This window comes from Solanum stenotomum, chromosome 4, assembly GCF_019186545.1.
Source record: "Solanum stenotomum isolate F172 chromosome 4, ASM1918654v1, whole genome shotgun sequence".
In the NCBI taxonomy this organism is placed as follows: Eukaryota; Viridiplantae; Streptophyta; class Magnoliopsida; order Solanales; family Solanaceae; genus Solanum; species Solanum stenotomum.
In genome coordinates this window covers 11598393-11618849 of record NC_064285.1, presented here as the reverse complement: position 1 = coordinate 11618849, position 20457 = coordinate 11598393, and the positions used below count along the sequence as shown (strand labels likewise).

Below are 20457 nucleotides of genomic sequence, written 5' to 3'. Positions count from 1 at the left end.
AGAAAATAATCCCAATTTTTTAGAATAAGGTACCTTCTATCTTTTTATGTTCAAGGATGAAAGTGTGTTTTAGTAACGGATAATGTAAAGGTTGCATTTTAAGATTTTCATAATTTTGGAGTTAACCACTGTCAACTTTAGGTCAAGACAACTCCGAAAAGTTGATTAATGCTGTCAATAAGTTAGAAATGTGTTTTGTGATTGATTTATGTTTGGAATATTCTAAACGAGTTTCAAGACTTGGGCTATATTGATAATATATGGTTTTCCGTCATTTGGTTTCATCTCACTTATGGTTTACATATCACATCGGCAAAGCCGTAGAAGCCTGAGGGATTCCACACCTGCAAAGAAGGTTGGGGTTGAGGGTGGCCTCTTCTGCGCGCGGAGCTTTCTCACGCCAGGAACTTTGAGGATTCATAGCGGCGGTAAGCTTTTAACCTTTCATATGATTTTTCTTCTTCGACTTATTATTTATTTCATCGATTTACCACATAAGTGAAAGGAGTTTTGGAGATTTTCCTCCTATTAAGAGAGTGTTTTTGGGAATTTGAGATCTGTTTACAGTAAAATTATAGATTTGAGTTCCTTATCTTATTAATAAACGTACTCGAAAGAAAAATCATGTTCAACGATGGGTCTGGGGATTGAGCTTTTGACATGAACCATCATATTGCGAAATGAATATTGATGGACTCATTTTCACGTCTAGATTTGAGTTTTGATATATTGGGAGAATTTTGAGGCTTGACAGAAGGAAAAAGTAGTGTTGGGAGGTTCGTGGGTGTTTCTCGGCCTTCGAGATAGCTTACGACTTAGCTTAGGTGGTAGCTTATTGTGTAAAACATGTTATGAATTGGGGAAAATATTAGCTTGAAATACTAAATAATATAATTTCAATAGTGATACCCAAAATGGAATTTTAGCGTTAAATGACTTTGGAATTATAAATTGTATGGTTTGGGCAAATTCTTAGTCTAGGTTAGACATATAGTAATATAAGTGTCTATGAACTCGTTTACTTACGAACTAGGCATACTTGCTAGATTGAAAACGTTCGAAGGCATTGAGGAAAGAAAAAACATTGGGGAATTAGCTTGCTCGACTTCGATTCTTAGGTTGATGTAGGTTATGGTTTAATCTATGTGATAGAGAGACTCTTGATAGTCATTGAGTAATATTGTGAAGTTTTTCTTGTACTTAATTGTTGTGGTTTGGATGAGTTATATGTTGTTGTAATTGGTCTGTAATCCAAAGACCGTGAAATCCATAATCTTGAACTTGTTCTACTGCAAAGTGATGCTTTAAATAAAGAAGGTCTGATGAAATATTGTAAATGAAGTGAAAAGTGATGGTAACGAAAGATAAATTAACTATATTGTTGGATCGGGTGCCACGAACCGTCATAATTTTTTGGATTGGGTGTCACAAGACGGCATGATATATTTGGATTGGAATACCATGATATATTGTCTATTCTGTGTTATGGTTGTATTTTCGTAAGTAGAACTTTAAGTTGGGGTTTGAATTAGTTGGTTCTCCCACCTATGAGGTTAAGTGTGAGTGCCACTCTTGACTCGTTTTGAGTCGTGACACTAGGACACTTGATCCTCCGTGCTTTGATACCAAGTTTGTCATGACTCGAGCCTACACCCTGGACGTGACCGACACTCGAGAATCATTGTTGGTCCCCGACTGAACGCTTATCATGGCTGACTACAAACGAAAGACTAACTCAAGCATACATAAGCATCAAACTTAAAGAAACATTTAACAAGAGTTTAGTGAATCTCAAACTCTCTGAATATATAAGTAAGAAACAATAAGTTTTAAATAAAACATTTGAAACTAAAAGGCTCTCCAAAACTGTCTATCTATGAAGCATCTACTATATAAAGATGATTGTCGAGACAAGACCCACAACATCTTAAAAAGCAACTACTAACAACTCATAAAAACTAGAGTCTTCAGAAGCAAGAAACCATAATTTGAACAATCCAACCCAACATAAAAATGCAAAATCTACCACACATCATTGTTTGTTACCCAACTAAAACCTAACCTTCATAAAATTCGTTGATAAACCCCTAGTAAGTCTATGCGAACCAGGTCACATTGTATGGTCATATATGAACTCAAATGTGAAAATCCATACAATCTTCAATTTTGAACCAAGGTCTATACGAGAGGTCTTATTCCTTCATATTTCTTAACTTCTTCCCATGACACAAATTTCAAATACCTTGAACTCTTTAATACACTAAACTTTTATTCTTTTCACTGATTCGCTTACCAATTTTATTTATTGACCAACAATTTATGATATATTACCTTATACTCTAAACCAACACTTTTAAGTTAAACCGTTCCTTAGGTCCTTCAATAATCGAAAGTAACAAACTTTACTACCCAAACCATGCATAAGTCCTTCATAATGCTCAATACCCGATGCAATCGATCATTTCTTACCTTACCAATTCATACCTTGACAAAATATACCACAATTAATGTAGACTAACAATAAATAAAAAGTTGAATTCTTCCAATTGTATAACCCAATCCCCTTATCTATCAACATTAGCTCATATGTTGAAGATTTTTATAAATTCACATATCTTAGCTTATCATTGATCACCTCTCCACCGACATTACCATATCCTTCACTAAAAATCCAACCGTACACATTATCAAACTTGAAACCACCAAAGAACTTATGACCACATTCGAATCAAATGTATGTAAATTCCTTTCTCAAATCTTATCCAACAGTTTATAACCAATACGATTGAACCCAAGAAACTATTACCATACCCAGAGAAAAAAAGATGAATCCGTGCATCTCTAAACCCAATTCTTAACCCTATAAAGATACATCTTTGGCCCTTACAATTAGAGTAAATATCCTTGCTTTCACTTTCTTCCGAAAGCTACACTACATCCCACTAATTCTTTTCATTTATAACTCTAACTCAGATTTGAGTGGTGTCTCAACACATCCTCTAACTTTTCATATGATCGCGCTACTCACCAAATAGTAGAAAACCACAACTTTAGATATCCGCAAGTCATTATTACCATACCAAATTCATTTAACTGAAAACCCTTTTCATATGGTTGCATTCGGGTCATAATCCGTCACAAAATCTTATACGTTATGCTTAGTAGCCGTTGCCATCATCTATAAGTCAACCTTATCATAGACATAATATCTGAAACCTAGTTATACCAACCAAAAATCCAAAGGACTAACCCAATTATATACACACTTTCTTAATAAAATTCTCAATTACCCTCGCACAAATATACTTGTTGGTACTTTCTTTACCCATAAAATTGTCATTTCAATATCGATCTCCCTTGGATCTTATGAGGAAATCACCATTCTGAATAATCGGGATACACTACACAACCTAAACACATTAATACCATACTAAGGATCCACCACTAAAATATTCCTTGTAATAACGCTTAACCCAAACGTGCATAGAAACAAACTAGTTGGTTTCTCAAATGTGAATGTAACATCGAATCTCATTATACGAGCATGTGATACAACTGATAACTCTTTAAGTAGTTAGTGTTCACACTTGACAATCGACGTATCCATTTCTATATACAACTAGTACCACACCATGAAAGTCCGTTAGATCTATCACTAGAACACATCATACCTATTGAGAAAATCGTACCCAAATAGCTCACACATTTGTACCCATTGAATAGCTACAAAACATTACCAAAAAAAATGTTGTCTCTAGCCCAAGCGATATGAATTCTTTCGTAGATCAAGTTGATAGCAAAAGTAACCCACTCCCTAAATTTAACCAAGTAAGCTTCATTATCATTGTAGTAGTCGTATCATGACCCTCTTTGATATACATTCAATCTATGAAACTACAATAGAGATTCTGACCACAGTTAGCGTAAGACCATTATCCCTTTGGGGTGGCCCAGTGGTTTGGGCTTGGGACTTCCATGTTGGAGGTCTCAAGTTCGAAACCCCTTGCCAGCGAAAGCAAGGGGTTTGCCTTCTGGGTCGAGCTCGTCGCACCGGGCTTGCCTAGTGCAGGTTACCTCTCCTATGTGGTTTGCGAGCTATTGTATAGGAGCGGGGGTTTTACCCTGTGCGCACCTAAAGGGTAATGGCTGTGGGTTTTCCTTATCATCAAAAAAAGACCATTCTTATCATTCGCTAAGCAACCTATACATGTTATGACAACTTTACTAACTATAGTTTCCAAAGTTACAATATTTATTATCTAGCTGTCCCTCTAATATTTTCACTTCCAATTGTCGAACCACTACAAATATCGTCTATACCACATAAGTACTATTCTCGCTGACTAACTTGAAAAAAAACATGCTTATGAAGTCCGTCAAACTATTTTTCAACATCATCATTCAAATATCCTTTAGATGCATCATCGAGTCATCACCTTAATAAACCTTTTCGAATCGTTGAACATTCCAAATCTGACTATACATCATTTTCATATGTCTATCAATTCAACCTTAGTACCAGATCTAACATCCAAGCTATACATGACACACCGACTTCTCACTTGAAGAACCACACACGAGAAATCATTATAAGAGAGAAAGAATGGAATGAAGCAATAAGAATCAGACCGAAAAAAGGATGCATGATAGAGATTCAAAAAGTGAAGACTTTTTCTAAAATCACCATTGCCTATCGAAGATAAGCAACAAATGTCTCCACGCTGATCCTCGAGACTCTACTAGAATTGGCTTGTAACACGTGAGACCTATGAAGTTAGGGCTCTAATACCATTTGTCACGATCCAAAAATAGATGTGATGACACTCGTCTTATCCCACCAAGACAAGTCAACCTAAAACCCAACCATTATGATAAAATATAGAAATAAAATAAAAATAGGGTTTTAATACTCAATTATAAATACAGATAGTAAGTCTACTTAACTATATCTCCAAAACCTAGATGTCACGTGTACAAGCCTCTAATGTATTATGATAGATTTGAAAGAAAAATATAAGTCTCAAATAATGTTGTCTCTAAAATAAAACAAAATTATAAACAGGAGTGAGAGGGTCCAATGAGATAACAAACAACTATCTCACAAATCTCCATAAGAAGCCTCAAACAAGAAGAGAAGAGGGAGTATTATAAAGATCAGGGCTCATAGCCTACAGAAATATGGAAGCAAAGGGTGAGTACAAAATCACATAGTACTCAGCAAGTGAACTCCTAAACACAAGTTAAGAATATAGAATATAGATACTTAACTTGTGTTTAGGAGTTCACTTGTCGAGTACCGTGTGGCTTGGTAATTACTCCTTGGTTCTACATTTGTGTAGGTAATGAGCCTGGATCATTGATAATTTCTCTTCTCTTTTTGTCTGAGGCTTCCTGTGGAGATTTGTGAGGTAGATATTTGTTATCTTAGCGGACCCTCACACTCCTATTTATGATTTTGTTCTACTTTAGAGACAACATCATCTAAAACTTATATTTTTCTTTCAAATGTATCATAATACATTAGAAGCTTATAAACGTGACAACCAAATTTTATGGATTTACTTAAATTGACTTATTATCTGCATTTATAATTGAGTATTAAACTTCTATTTTTATTTATTTTTGTATTTTATCGTAATAGTTGAGTTTTAGGCTGACTGTCTTGGTTGGATAATACGAGTGTCATCACATCCATTTTTGGATCGTGATAGTTCTCATGTCATATTTATGCATTTTTCTCACACTCAGTATATTTCGAGTACTGACCCTATACTTTTTTCCTATATTATTTCCTAATATAGATTCTGACGCACATTCTTTAGGCCATGGTTAGTACAAGATCTTCTCAGCTCATATTGTTGTTGGTGAGTCCTCATGTTCTAGGGACAAGCCTTTATGACTTTTCTTATGTACTTTCATTCAATTTTCAGACAGTTTAGAGTTAGCTAGGAACTTGTCTTAGCAACTCACTATGTTTAGAGGCTTTTTAGACAATTAGTTGTTCTCACGTGTATTGTTTTTGTATCGGATTTCTTCTTTATGATATGTTAGTTATTTAAAACTTTAGCGCATTTTCATTTTATTCGATTATATATGTTATCTTAGTATTATGACATGTCATGTGGTTAGCTTAGGATCACTTGTGGCTCTAGGCACCATGTCACGTCTAAGGAATAGTCTTGGATGTGACACTAATGAACTGAAATATTGTTAACTAATAAAAATATGAAAGAGATTTCTGCAATGATGTCATTTTTCGTCTTTGCCATTACAAGTGCCGCCGATTACAAATAAGAGTAGTGCACTAAAAAAGAAAGTACTAATAAAATATGGTGATAATTTTATTTATAATATAACTATGATTCAAATTATCCTTGATATTTTTAAGTTCTAGTTTCTAATGTTTAACATATCCTAATAATATTTAAAAATATTATTCTATTATCTTTAAAATTATTCAATGGTGTAAAGAAAATCTACAATGATGGTACACCAAACAGTCATAGACCTATAACATACCTATACTATTCAAAAGTGAATTTTCTTACCCCCTAAAATTGAGGTGGCAAAAATAAAAATTAAAAAAATAGGCACGTCAATTTGAAAATAAAGTTTTAAAAAAAAGTTAGAATCCTTTTTTCTACCCCCACTCCCCACACCTCTTCTTTTTCACACCACACCCATTGTATTTTTCTTCTTCTTCATTCTTTATTTTTATCACATTTCTTTCTTTTTTTTATCACAATCTAAAAACACAATTTTTTTTATTCGCAATTAGGTTAATTTCTATAGATTTGTTAGTGAATAATTGTATTATATCTAGAAAAAAATTTGTCGATTGTTTCTATCTTTTTCATTTTTTTGACTTTTTTAAAGAAATTTTGGTTGTTCATCAATTTTTGGGTTTGGTGGTGATGGGTGGCGGGTGGCAAAAATTAAACTAGGTAATTGAAGGTGGTGAAAAAGAAAAAATTGATATTGATAATGGTGGTGGTGATATTTGGTGACAAAGAAGAAGAAGAATTGAAGGCGATACAGTGGCGATAAAGAACAAAATCTAGTGAAGGTGGGGGATATGATTTTCCGATGAAATGCAAATTGAAAATAGGTGGGATTTAGTGATGAAGAAGATATAATTATTAAAGAATTAAAATAATTAATTAGAGGTAAATATAGTTAATAAAAGAAAATTTAATTAATAAAGAAAACAAAATAAAAAATTATAACTTATGACATGACACTGACGTAGCGTTGATGTGGCAGCGAGTGTAATACACCATATAATGTGAGAGTGGTGTTACACGTCTCAGGGTGGTAATAAATTCACTTTTGAATAGTAAAGGCGTGTAATAGGTCACCATGATAGTTTAAGCGTGTAACTGACTTTTCGAGACAAGTTTAAGGGGAACCTATGTGTTTGCCCCATCCATAAATTATATATGTGGTCATTGCTCATTCTTCTATTTGTTTCTATACTAATTGACTTTCTTATCATATCATCATATCATATTAAAAGTGAAAAAAATTTAAGTTCAAAGTTGGATTATGAAAATGTGTTTTTTTTTAATTGAAAAATACCTTACTAACTTTTAAAATCAAATAAATAATGACAATTAAACTAAATCAAATACATGATTAGATGTTACAACTTTTCATTTTCTACTTTTTAATGATGTTTAATTGTTAGTCCTTTTAATTTAATTTAATGCCTATAAAATATTGAATAATTCTTTTGTCTTTCAAAAAATATTGTATCAAGAATATTTAAGTGTAAAAATATAAATATATTTTATAAACATGATAAATACAAAACAGTAAATACAAACCAATAGAAAATGGGAGTTGTATAGCCACAGTAGATGAAAAGGCAAATCATTCTTTTATATTCATTTGAATTGATTTCCTCTTTTATTTCTTATGAAATAAATATTTTTTCGTTTATGTTTTCCAATACATTTCTATAATAATTCTTATGTTCTTCCTTATTCATTTTTCATTCTTCATCTTTTAGCAAAAAATAGGAGATAAATTTATCACCAATTTTTTTTAATTCCATTTCGTCAACAAAATCATGTCCATCTACAAAATCAGCTAAATTTATCTTTTTTTCTTTATCACTTTTGCATTCACTCCTAACTTTTGATGTACACAATTTCTTCCTTAATAAACTGGACAAAAAAATTTAGTCCACTATACTTTTGAATTTTATCATCTTATAATTCTTATGTAATTTTTTATTTATTGATTATTCTTTCTTATTTTGATTAATATATTTCTTTGTTTAACCGTTTTCATTTTGTATGCATATGATGACATGTATATTTTATTATTTTTTAAGTTAATTGAGTTGATATTACATTTTTTTCTATACATGAGTTAGGCCTATATAAATATTATATCGTTATAGAAGTCAAATGTGTAAGACATGCTTCCAAAACTAGTTATGTTAATAAGTAAAAAAAACGAGACAATGAACACAATATAATGTGACCGAAGACATTAAACCTACCGTTAACTAAAATTCAAAATAATTTTTTATAGCAAAACTTAAATGATTGACACTAAAAGTTATTTCGAAAAATAAAATTCACTAAGTAAGTTTAAATTGTGACCTTTTAACATTAAATTTAATGCGGCAAAACTATAATAAAAACTCAATCAATTTATTGTTTCTTCTTCTTTTTGACTTTTACAGATATGCATTAGCTAAAAAAATCGGATGGAAATTAAATATGAATCCCTAGATTATTATAGTTTAACCTACTTACCGTAATGAAGAAGTCTCATCAGAGTAAAATATCTATTTTTATTTAATAAAGATTTAGTATAAGACAGTCTGCAATTAGTAACTATTCTGGTTTTGAGTACTTCCTTAAATGAATAAAAAAATACTTATCCACTATGCGTCAACATATCATTTTGATTAATTTTTTGTTGCAATCAATTGATATTGATTTGCCTCTAAATAATTTAGCTTTTTTAAAATATAAATTGAGTGACTTCTTGATGAGTATTGTACCGTTAGAAAAATAAATTTAAGAAATATTTAACTTTTAATATACTGGAAAGCAATATAAAATTTCTATTAAATATGCATTTTCTCAAAAATAGAGAAAATTATAATGTGCTTCTATAATCGCTGCAATAACTATAATCTTACACAAATCACTATGTTAAAATTCAATAAATATTTAAATTTCTTTTTGATATAACAATTAAATTTATAGTTTTATGCACATTGAAATATTACTGAAATTGATATTTCAAAATTCTCAGTCATTTAAAATGTTTGATTGTTTCAATCTTTAATTTTGTACATATATAAAAATTAAAATATATTTTTTTCACTTCTAACTTAAATGAGTAAGCAAATACATTTTCATTATTCTATTACCACATTTTGTGGATTCTACTTACTCAAATTTTAAGCCACACTAAATTATTCTCCTTTAAAAAAGTTTGACTCATAAAGGTTGGTCAAGATAAGACCAGATCCATAAACTACATAGATTTTAATACCATAACATCAAACTTGGTATGTAATACACCCTTATTTAGTTTCAGTCAAAAATAATTACTAGGAATTCTCTAAGTCAAACTATTCAAAGATTTATAGAATCTAAATTTTCCCTATAAAATGGAGTCTATCCTTGGCAAGGAAACAAACAACAAAGTTTTTTGATACACATCCAAACAAACATAATTTTTCTCCGATTAGCAATGCCAAGAAGTAAAGGAAAGATTTTATATATTGAAAATGATACTCAAAGGAAAGCCACATATAAGAAGAGACAAAAAGTAGCGTTTAAAAAGGCTCAAGAAATTAGTACTTTGTGTGAGTGTGAAGTAGCTGGCGTCAGATATAGTGAGTACCACACAAAACCTATGGTATATCCAAATTATGAAGATGCAGTAGAAACTTTTAGGAAGTTTGAGGCGCTTCCACTAGCTGATCAATCAAAAAACATGATGACGACAGAAGAGTTTATCAAGAAAATTATAAAAAAGAAGGAGGAACAATTATATAAGCTACAAAAGGAAAATGATATCAAAGAAAAGACAAATATGATGCATGAAGTGGTAAATGGAAAAAAGATTATTTCCATTGACATGAAAACTAATGATCTTAATGATCTAATGTATGTCATGAAACAAAATTTGAAATTTTTTCGCAAACTGAAAATTAAAGCTGATGAAGAGGGTTCTGCCTCTCAACCAATTTCTTCTAGTGGAACCAACTCCGAGGGTCCAACATCTCCTACTTTATTGGTCCCTCAAGTGGATCCACTAATAACAATTCCTTCATCTCCAATGCTCCAAGAATTAATGTATTCTTCTACACCTCAACAAAGGCCCCCTATAATGGCTTCTCCAATTGCTGCTTCAGTAATACCACAAATGGACTCTTCAATGAATAACTATCAGAACCATTCTGTTGGATTTCCACAAAGGTCAGCGTCATCAGAGTCAATCGAGTGGGATGATGATAGTATTATGTCTTTTTTTGATGATTCATAGCTCAACAACATTAATGTTCAACATCCAAAATAACTTCTAAGAATTTTGGACCAAATATCTGTCTGTTTTAATTAGTAGAGATTTGTATGTCTATGTTGTCCCATGGATATATAGTCTATGTCTTTTACTATTTTAAATGCATAAGTTGTCTCATAGGATTCTTCATGTATCTTTGCTTTTTCTCCTTATATTAAGTATTTTTCTATTATGCGTCATTCCTTTTTAGTTTGTTATTTCATTCACTTATAATATGTATGCAATTAATTTTTATTTTAATATTTGCTTAAGATTATTATATTTGTTTGTCTTTATTACTTTTATTATTGATATTGTGGTTATTAAAAATATTTGTATTGTTAGTGAATATATTGATCCTTTATCATCAAATATACTATTTAATTAGTGTTAATAAGGATTATTTCTTATCAAAATAAGAAGTCAGAAGGTAGGGTGTAAGCAAACCTTACCACTAATATTAATATTATTCATCTGCAAATAAAATACACCTTGGAACCTTCTTCAGAATAGGTCATGTTAACCCATTCATCACCAAGAAAAATAGGAAAGAGCTAAGAATTAATCCCTACTGTATTCCCATCTCATATGGAAGTGCTCTAAGTTTCCTCCCACCATTTTTACTTGAGTAAGGGTCTCGACACAAAATCAAATCATTATGACACCTACCATAAATCCCTAGGAGGCAAGCATAAATCAAATGACAAGAGATAAAAAGGAACTAAATATAACTAGTGGAAGCAATAATAATATAAAAAGAGGTTCATACCGTAGATATGTATATAAAGATACAAAATATACAGGAAGAACCTAAAAGTAACCAAGAAAAATGAATATATACAAAAATCAAATCTCAAACTTGATATCATCAGTACAAGAGCGTCCAAAACTGTAACACCCCAAAACTTTTTTGAGCTAAAACTTGAACCATCCTTCGTTGTGAGTAGGATTTTACCGAGGAATTAAAATTTCTTAGCACCTTGAGTTCGAAAAAGAACTAAATTGGAAATAGCAAAATCTGAAATTTTGCAAGTTATGCTTAAGTATGAGTTTTGGGTCGACTTCAAACGACAATAACTCCTAGCTTAGGATGAGTTAGGTGTGCTACCAGATACCATAGGAAAGACCTTTGAATTATATTTCCAACGCCACCGAGTTTGCTAAGTTTTGAGTTCGGATGAGTGAGATATGGCCTTTTGAAGTTAGGTTGTCCAGTTAAGGAAAGTTAGCCGAAAATAGTGAGGGGTATTTTGGTCTTTTCCTTACCCAATCAGATTTAATTCGCTTTTAGTAATATTTTAAAGGTCTAATCCTATTAGGTTCGGTTTTATAATACTAAAATTAGCCTAGGGTTTTAGTTGAGAAGTTCAAGAAGAGAAAAGAGGAGATGATCAAAGCGTTCGTCGAGAGTCTTGCGTTTTGTTGCGGATTTTCGCCGTGGGTTTAATCCCTAAAAGTTATGTTAGCTTCCATAGTATTGGGTTTGTTCACCCACACGCCAATCATATTATTTTCAGCGAAATTTCATTCTTGAAGTTGAAAGATTAGAGTTCTTGATGAGTTCTTGATAGGTGTTCTTGAAGTTCATTCTAAATCTTGTTGTGTGGGGTTTTGGATGATTTCTTGAGATCAAAGTGAGTGTTTTTAAGGGATGTATTGAGTAGATTAGAGTGTACTTATGTTAAGTAATTGATTCTAAGTGATTGGGGAAGAAACCGTTTGATTCTAGGCGAGTTAAGGTGAGAAAACTAGCAAAGAAGTTCGTCAAATTTTCTGGGTTGGGGGCCTGGTGCGATGCACCTGCCAGTGCGCCCCAAACCAACCTCTGAAGTTTAAGGGCTGGTTCCCCGCGCCATCCATAGCACCAGGGTTGCCTGCCCCACCCAGTTTGTCATCGGTTGCCCCGTTTGAGTTCATTTAAAGTGCACCTTCACTCCTTTTCGATTCTAACTACTCTAAGCTACTTCTAAACACCTCAAATCATTCCTAACATGATCATAACCTTGAATTCATAATTCAAATTCAAGGTAGAGTTAAGAGTTAAGTTTTGAGAATTCTTTCGAACATTCTAAGAAAGTCCCTTTGAGTCCTTTTGAGGAGTCACTTCTAGTAATTTGTTTTAAGACTCGAGCAAGTGAGTATGAAGATGAAAATAATGTATTCATGAGTCTACCTTGTCATCATGAAATCCTCCATGTCATGAACCAAACTCTTGAATTCATAATTCACATTCAAGCGAAAGTTAAGAATATAGTTCAAGAAAAGCTTATGAGTTCAATTCTGCGTCCTTCGAGATCAACTATCAATTTGAACTAAGTTCTGAGAAAGTAAGTATGAGAATGAGAAGAGTTGTATTCACGAGTTCCATATTATTAAGTAGACCTCGAGTCGAGTCGTTCATGCTCATAACTTCCGCGTGAACTCGATCAATTGAGTACCTTTGAGAGGAATAGTATCTTCAATTCTAAGTCTTGAGTAATAAGTTTCTAATAGTTTGAGATTATATTTATAATCATTGGACTATTAAATGTTACCCATGAAGTCTTTGGGTGAGTCGTTCATGTTCATAACTTCCGCATGAACTTCATCAGTTGAGTATCTTAAGATGAGGAGTATCTTTGAGTCCTTGAGTTAAGTAGTTCATGCTCATAATTCCGCATGAACCCTCTGAGTTGATCATTCTTGAAATGAGTAGTATCATTGAAGTTCTTGAGTTCCAAGTATTGAGTTTTATCTATGGTTATTGAAAACCTTGCATTGAGTCATTCATGTCCCTAATTCGGTATGAACCATATTTTAAGAAGTCTTTTACAAATGTTTTAACTTTGTTTTAAGACTTAAGCTTTGAAGTTAAGTAAAGAGTAAGAGTAAAGTCTTTTATAAACGTTTTAACTTCGTTTTAAGACTCAAGTTTTCAAGTTAAGCAAAGAGTAAAGAGTTGAGTTCATTTCTCAAAAGTTACTAGGGAACTAAGTATTCCCAAAGAAGTTTATAAATGTTTTCACATTTGAGCAAGAAAGGAACTATGATTTCCAAAAGAGCCTTTGGGCTAGTTTTCAGTAAAGGGAACATTGATTCCAAGAGAGCCTTTAGGCTAAGCTTTGAGCAATTATCTCAAAAAAAAAAAAAAAAGGTGTTTAAAACACATATGAGCTAAAGTATATTTTGGGAGTAGTATTGAGCACCGAATTGGAGACGCGAGTTCATATTAACTCAAATCTCCATAAAAATCATGTAGCCAACATGGGATTTAACGGGTCATACTTTTTAGATGATCACGTAAGTTAAGCTAGTGGATCCACTAAGTTAAGTAAGGTCTTATACCGATGGCAAGGTATAGGTTGTTCCTTGGCAGCGCAAGGTAAAGTGTTGTATCATCACTATAGCTCTTAAGTGATGGTTGTCGGTTAGAGAAACTCCCACAGAAGTTATGTTGTATCCTTGCAAACACACAGAGTTGACAGCATGTTTTTAAAACAGTTTGTTTCTTTATATTGCACTTGTTTTAAATTGCTTTATATTGAAATGAGTTCAGTCATATTGAGTTGAGTATCCATAGTTGAGTACCCAGAGTCGAATATCATACCTTTGAGTTGAGTATCTAAGTTTGAGTAGTTCTGAGTATCTTATCCTTGAGTACTTCTGAGTTGAGTAAGTTTGAGTAGTTCTGAGTATCCTTGAATATTCCTTGAGTTGAGTAAGTTTGAGAAGAGTAAGTATGTTTCTTTTTATCAAGTTTCAAGCTTATGTTTATGTTTTAGAATTCCCTTACATGCTCGTACATTCCACGTACTGAGCCATTTTGCCTGCATCTTCTCATGATACAGACACAGGTATTCAGGATCATCAACATAAGCTTCGTTGATACATTCGAGAGTTCGAGTTAGCTATGGCGAGCCTCCTTGTTTCTGGAGGATTTCATTTACCTTTCAGTTATATCAGTTGTTAAGATGTTGTAGGTCTTGTCTCGGCTTCCATCTTTGTCAGTTAGATGTTGCATAGATAGTCAGTATAGTTGAGAAGTTTGTATCATTTATTTTATTAAATGTTTTAAAGACTTAAGTTGCCAATTTTATAGCGAGTTGAATATTATTTTTATATTCAGAGTTTTCATTTGAGTTAAAGTTTTGTATTTCAGTTTCATGAATTTTTATTCAGTTTTTAAGCTTTGTATGCTTGAATCAGTTTTCCGCTTGTAGTCAGCCAGGATGAGGGTTCGCTTGGGGACCAGCAATGGTTCTCTAGTGCCGGCCACATCCAGGTTGTAGGCTTGGGTCATGACAAAAACACATCAGTTGAGCTATATACAACAAGTATTTCTAATCAAAATACTAAAAATCTAAACAATACAAAATAAGGAAAGAAGCAAGCCTCCAAACGTCAAGAGTTCACCACAATCCAAACAACGACGACCTTGGAAGATAAGGAATTAACCAGGGTGACTTGTACCAGACATTGTATCAGAAAAAGATACAGGAGTGTAGTATGAAATACCAAATACGGGATACTTAGTAAACATCCTATGTTTAGTGGGATTAGAAAGAAGCTACATAAATATAAGAGGCACGATAGAGCTATAATAAGAAACAACAACTAACTAGAATCATTAAAATAAGTACCTATTGTGAAAATAACTATATGATGCAATGCATATGTGAAATAAGTCCCAAAATTACCTCCTCGGCTTCCCAATAGGCTCCTTGAGAAATTCTGCACACCTGCCAAAGCTCAACTACATATGTCATAATCGTAAAATCAAGAATTTAAACTATGGGCAACCAGAGCTTATTAACATATGCAAAAATGTAGAAAAGTGCAACTCAAAATTATCCCTCGAGCTCATAATCAAGAGTAAATAGTTCATCTTCCAAAAAAAAAACCTTACAAATCAGTGAATATACAAACAAATCTCCTTCACCGTAACAACCCTTCTAATCGTTTGTGAATTTTATTGATTTTTTTTTTAATCATTTTAGTAATTTTTATTAATAATTTATGACTTGTGGGAATGAGTGACATGATTTTGATAAAAAAAATTAATGATTATGTAATTGCTAATAATAATGAAAAAAGTGACAAAGAAAGTAGAGACGAATTGAATTTTTCAAATAGAAAAGGAAAAAGAAAAACACAATATACAGGGCTGAAACGTTCAAAGTCAGAGGAAAAAAAAACAAATCAGCCCAGAAACAGAGAAGAAAATACAGAGATAAAAGAAAATAAAGAAAGAAACGAAGAGAAAAGGGAGGAGAAATTTGAGTTTTTTTTGTCTCAAAGCGTTAAGGCAATGATTCTAGTCTTTTTCATTAACTTTTTATGTGATTATAAAAAAAAAATTAAGGTAGAAACATGTAAAATTTATACTGAATTAAGAAAATATAGCCATAAATTTCTTAAAATGAAATCTTGATTTAGGGGTCGAATAACGATCTATTTTAGCTCAAATTTGGCATACAAATTTATTTTATTAAGAGTGAAAATAATCAAGAAGAAAATTTTAGGTTTGAATTAGGAGGCTCGGGGTAACTTTTTAACCCATTTTTTAGTCGAAACTCAATATAGCAATATATGTGTCATTAGATTCGTATACTTATAAGCATTATACATATGAATAAATTTTGACCATTCACAAGCATAACATAAGAGAAAATTCGTAATTTGACATTTGAGCCTTAGTTAGAGACAAGTAGAAATTTCTTACTTCTTTAAGATGTTAGTTTTAATGTACTAAATAAGTATAAGAAAAATGGGTAATAAGGGAGTCTGTATAAATGTGATAACGAGCATTTATATGGGTATCAATTTCATAATATGGGAAAATTCTCATGAAATTGATTGTTGGTTGATAACATCCCATAAGTTGTGATATGATTGAATTGTTGAAACTTGTGAATTATTTAAACTTTATTGTGATTGATAATCCTTAGTTATATGGTCGATTCATGAACCCATATTATATATGTTTTTCATACATATTAATACGACTATTATTGTTTACATGATAACTATTGGTTGATATTTTTCACAGAGTTTTTTATGAGACTCGTATTCTTATTACATCGATGGAAAATGATTCTGGCGAGAGGTATTGTGCCGATGGAAAATTATTTCGCAAGTGTAGTTATATTGATGGAAAATAGTTCCAGCTAGTGTTATTACGCTAGTGGTAAATGATTCTGATAGGTAATTGGACCTCATGAGCTCCCCCCCCCCCCCCAGGATCCTAAATATCCAATAGAGAAATCGGGTGTATACTGACTTTTAACTAGTGCATTGCATTACATTTCATATTGATTTGGTATTTAGTGGTTGAGATTATTGTGGTATTGATTTGACTTGATACATTTGAGACATCTTATGATATCATCAGTGGTGTAACTAAGTGTTTTGAAAAAAGTATATTCTGAATTGTTATGTTGGGGTTAATTATTTTATAATGTAATTAGTTTTGGAAAATGCATTTTTAAGATATACCTCATTATTTTCTTCTTAGAAGGTAACAGTAATCAAAGTTTGCTGAGTGTAAGTGCGTTTCATATTCACTCTATACTTGTTGCACCTTTTTGTGTGCAGGGACTGAGCTAGGTAGAAGACAAGGCGATAGAAATAAATATAACGTGAATGAAGACATTAAACCTAACCTAAATTATTAAAAGTCAAGATTTTTTTCTGATAGCAACTTGAATGAGTGACACTAAAAAATATTTCTCAAAATAGAATTCACTAAGTTTAAATTATGACCTTTTAACATTATACTTAATGTGACAAATTATAATAAAACCTCAATGAATTTGTTGTTTCTTCTTCTTCTTTGACTTTTACAGATATACATTAGTTAAAAAAGATCGGATAAAACTTAAATATGAATCCCTAATAGATTATAGTTTAACTTAGTTACCATAATGAAGAAGTTTCCAACAGAGGAGAAGTACTTGATGAGTCGTCATTCCTAACTCGGACCATAATGGCGCTAATTTAGGACATATTTGAACACATGTCTCATACAAAGAGAAGCCATAAAAACTGCTTTAGCTTAGAAGGCACCTGTCTCCGTCAATCCCCAAAAAATATGATCAACTGAATTTACAAATTGGGGAAAATAAACAGAGTTCATTGATGTCATGATGTTATGGGGTAGTTCAAAGGATAGATCATTAAGAGACCAGTTGCGAACTTGTCGCATATTAGCTACCGTCAAGGTGGTTTCTCGCTCTGTGAGAGGTGGTCCCTCAATGACCATCCGCAGACTGACTCCTGGGGTAAACCAAGGATCATAAAAGAGGTTGATACGATATCTTTTAGAGGGTCATAGTTTCCTTTTTTAGAGTCAAACGATAATAATTTTACTAACATTTTACGATGTATTTTTTCATCATATAGTATATGCAAAAAATTGTAATTTATAATATTTTTCGTATAATTTTTGAATATCTAAATTTTTATCGAATTAATGTAATTTAATTTAACTTTGAAGATTAGTCAAATTGACTTTTGAAAAACACAATTTGACAATTAAAAGTGGACTGAGGGAGTATTTAGTTTCACACCAAAATAATTACTATAGACAACTAGAAATTCTCCAATTCAAAACTATTCAAAGATTTATAGAATCTAAAATACCCTTATAAAATGGATTGGATCCTAGGCAAGGAAACAAATAACAACAACAACAAAGTCTTTTCATACCCATCCAAACAAACACAATTTTTTTCCTCTTCCTCCTCATTTTTCATGCCAAGAAGAAAAGTGAAACTTATGTATATTGAAAATGATACTCAAAGGAGAGTCACATTGTCACGACTCAAACTATCCCCTAGACATGTTGAAGTGAATAGGACCCCGAGAGTTCCTAAATAAGTCACTTGACATAAGTGTGACATAATGATAAGTAATAAGACAATGTGAAATGAATCATAAAGCTAAGAGAAATCTCAAGATAAAGTCGCAAAATAAGAGAATCTTAACACAACCTAAAAAATAATGCGGAATATATGTTAAATCTAACAACAAGTTGCCTCTATATCATAGATGTAACTAGGAAAAACTCCTAGCTCATGAAAGAAGTCTGAAACTAAATGACTGAAATGTAATGAAAGACTAATAATGGATGTTACCTCGAACCATGAGAACTCACCAATCCCAAAAGCAAAGCGGAGCAATCCAACTAGCCACAGTCAGATGGAGGAACATCGTATTCTCTATTATGAGACAATATAGGTACAATAGATATATGTTTCAATACTTTGAATGTATTGAGTATGAGGAACATGCATAAACATAAACGTGGTAATGCATGACCAAGTGTAACACCTCAGAATTTGGGAAAAGGGAAGGTTTCACCTTTTTAGCTACTGACTGTGTTATATGAAATCATTCTATGGGTCATAGATGCTTCTACGGATCGTAGAGTGCGTCTGTAGGAAGTGGGTCAAGTTTTGGAAAATTTCAAGTCCTAGTAACTCATGCGACGATTGACCAAGAGAGTCCGTTGAATGTTTTACGGGTAGGAAGGTCCCTAGAAAGGTTCCAGACTTAGTGACATTTGGGGTTAAAGTTGAGTTCTACAGTTTGGGTCTATGGATCGTAGGAAGTCCTACGGGCCATAGAAAAGTCTCGTCAAAGTTGGATGATTTTTAAGGTTCCAGTACTTGGTCTATGGTTGACCAGTACGGTCCGTAGAAAGTTCTACGGATCATAGGTTTGTTCCGTAGACTAGAAAACTTCTGTTCGAGTGGTATTGATACAAAAGATCAAATATGCATTGAGAAAACTATATCAATTGATTTGGTATAACTTTTCAGGTGTTATAGATGGATCTGGTGCTTGAATTCAAGGGAAAAGACGAAGTTAGTTTTTGTGCAGTAATGTATAATATTATATAGTATTGTATATGGGTGTATGTTACCTCTAAATTTTGTATAATATTGTATATTGAATGTATAATATTGTGAGTATATCAAATTTGTATAATATTATATGAAGTAGTAGCATATGCAGCATTTTGCTTGTGTCTTAATTGATTGACTTATTTTGCAGGTTCTGATTGGATATGGATAACATGCATCTGTTCATCAAATATTTTGGGATGTGAGATCTCAAAATTTAAATCTACCTTTCCAACAATAAAGAAGCTATGACATAACTCTAAATTCTTAAAAAGATTTTGAGGCCGCAACTTCCAATATTAGAAATTTTATTTCTTAAGTTTTGAACATATTATAAAGGGATAAGCGTCTGAAAAATACCTCAATTTTGGTCGAATTTGTTGTTGCGATACTAAACTTCCATGAGGACCTATTACCTCTCTAGACTATTTAATATCGTATTTTAAACATATATATTTGCCCACGTGGACATAAAAAATAATGTAAAATTATAAATAGTAATGTGTCCACGTGGGCACATATATACCTTTAAAATACACTATTAAATAGTTCAGGAGGTTAAAAATACGGTACTAAATAATCTAGGGAGGTAATAAGTTCTTATGAAAGTTTTGTATAGCAACAGCAAATCCGACCAAAGTTGGGGTATTTTCAGACCCTTATCCCTATTATAAATAAAGTAAAAAAAACTTAATTTACTACTTTTAATTACTACATCACATAATTAAGAAGACATTCATCCAAACACTAGTATGAGAAGAAAAGGCCAAGAGAAATGACCAAATCATTTTCTAGCCTAAGTTAGACAAAGGATTGGACAACAAAGTCAAGATTTCAGTGTTTCAGTCTACTTGGTTAAAGGACGAAAATTCAGGTTCAACAACTCAAAAAGTTTTTCACCACATGTATTGCACATATATTTAATTTCCTAACTCTCAAGTTTGTAATTATAAGTAAAGTAGGATTATATAAAATATTTGTCACGCTTCGAGCCTACACCCTGGGCGGGACCGAAACTCGGAGACCATTGCTGGCCCCA

At 32.2% G+C, this 20457-nt stretch overlaps 1 protein-coding gene across 1 annotated transcript; it reads left to right on the top strand.

Annotated features, from left to right (window-relative positions):
• The first annotated feature begins 9720 nt into the window (after positions 1–9720).
• On the top strand, positions 9721–10518 carry LOC125861272 (agamous-like MADS-box protein AGL80). The gene has a single exon (XM_049541208.1). The coding sequence runs from the start codon at positions 9721–9723 to the stop codon at positions 10516–10518; it is 798 nt and encodes a 265-aa protein (XP_049397165.1).
• Positions 10519–20457: the final 9939 nt, after the last annotated feature.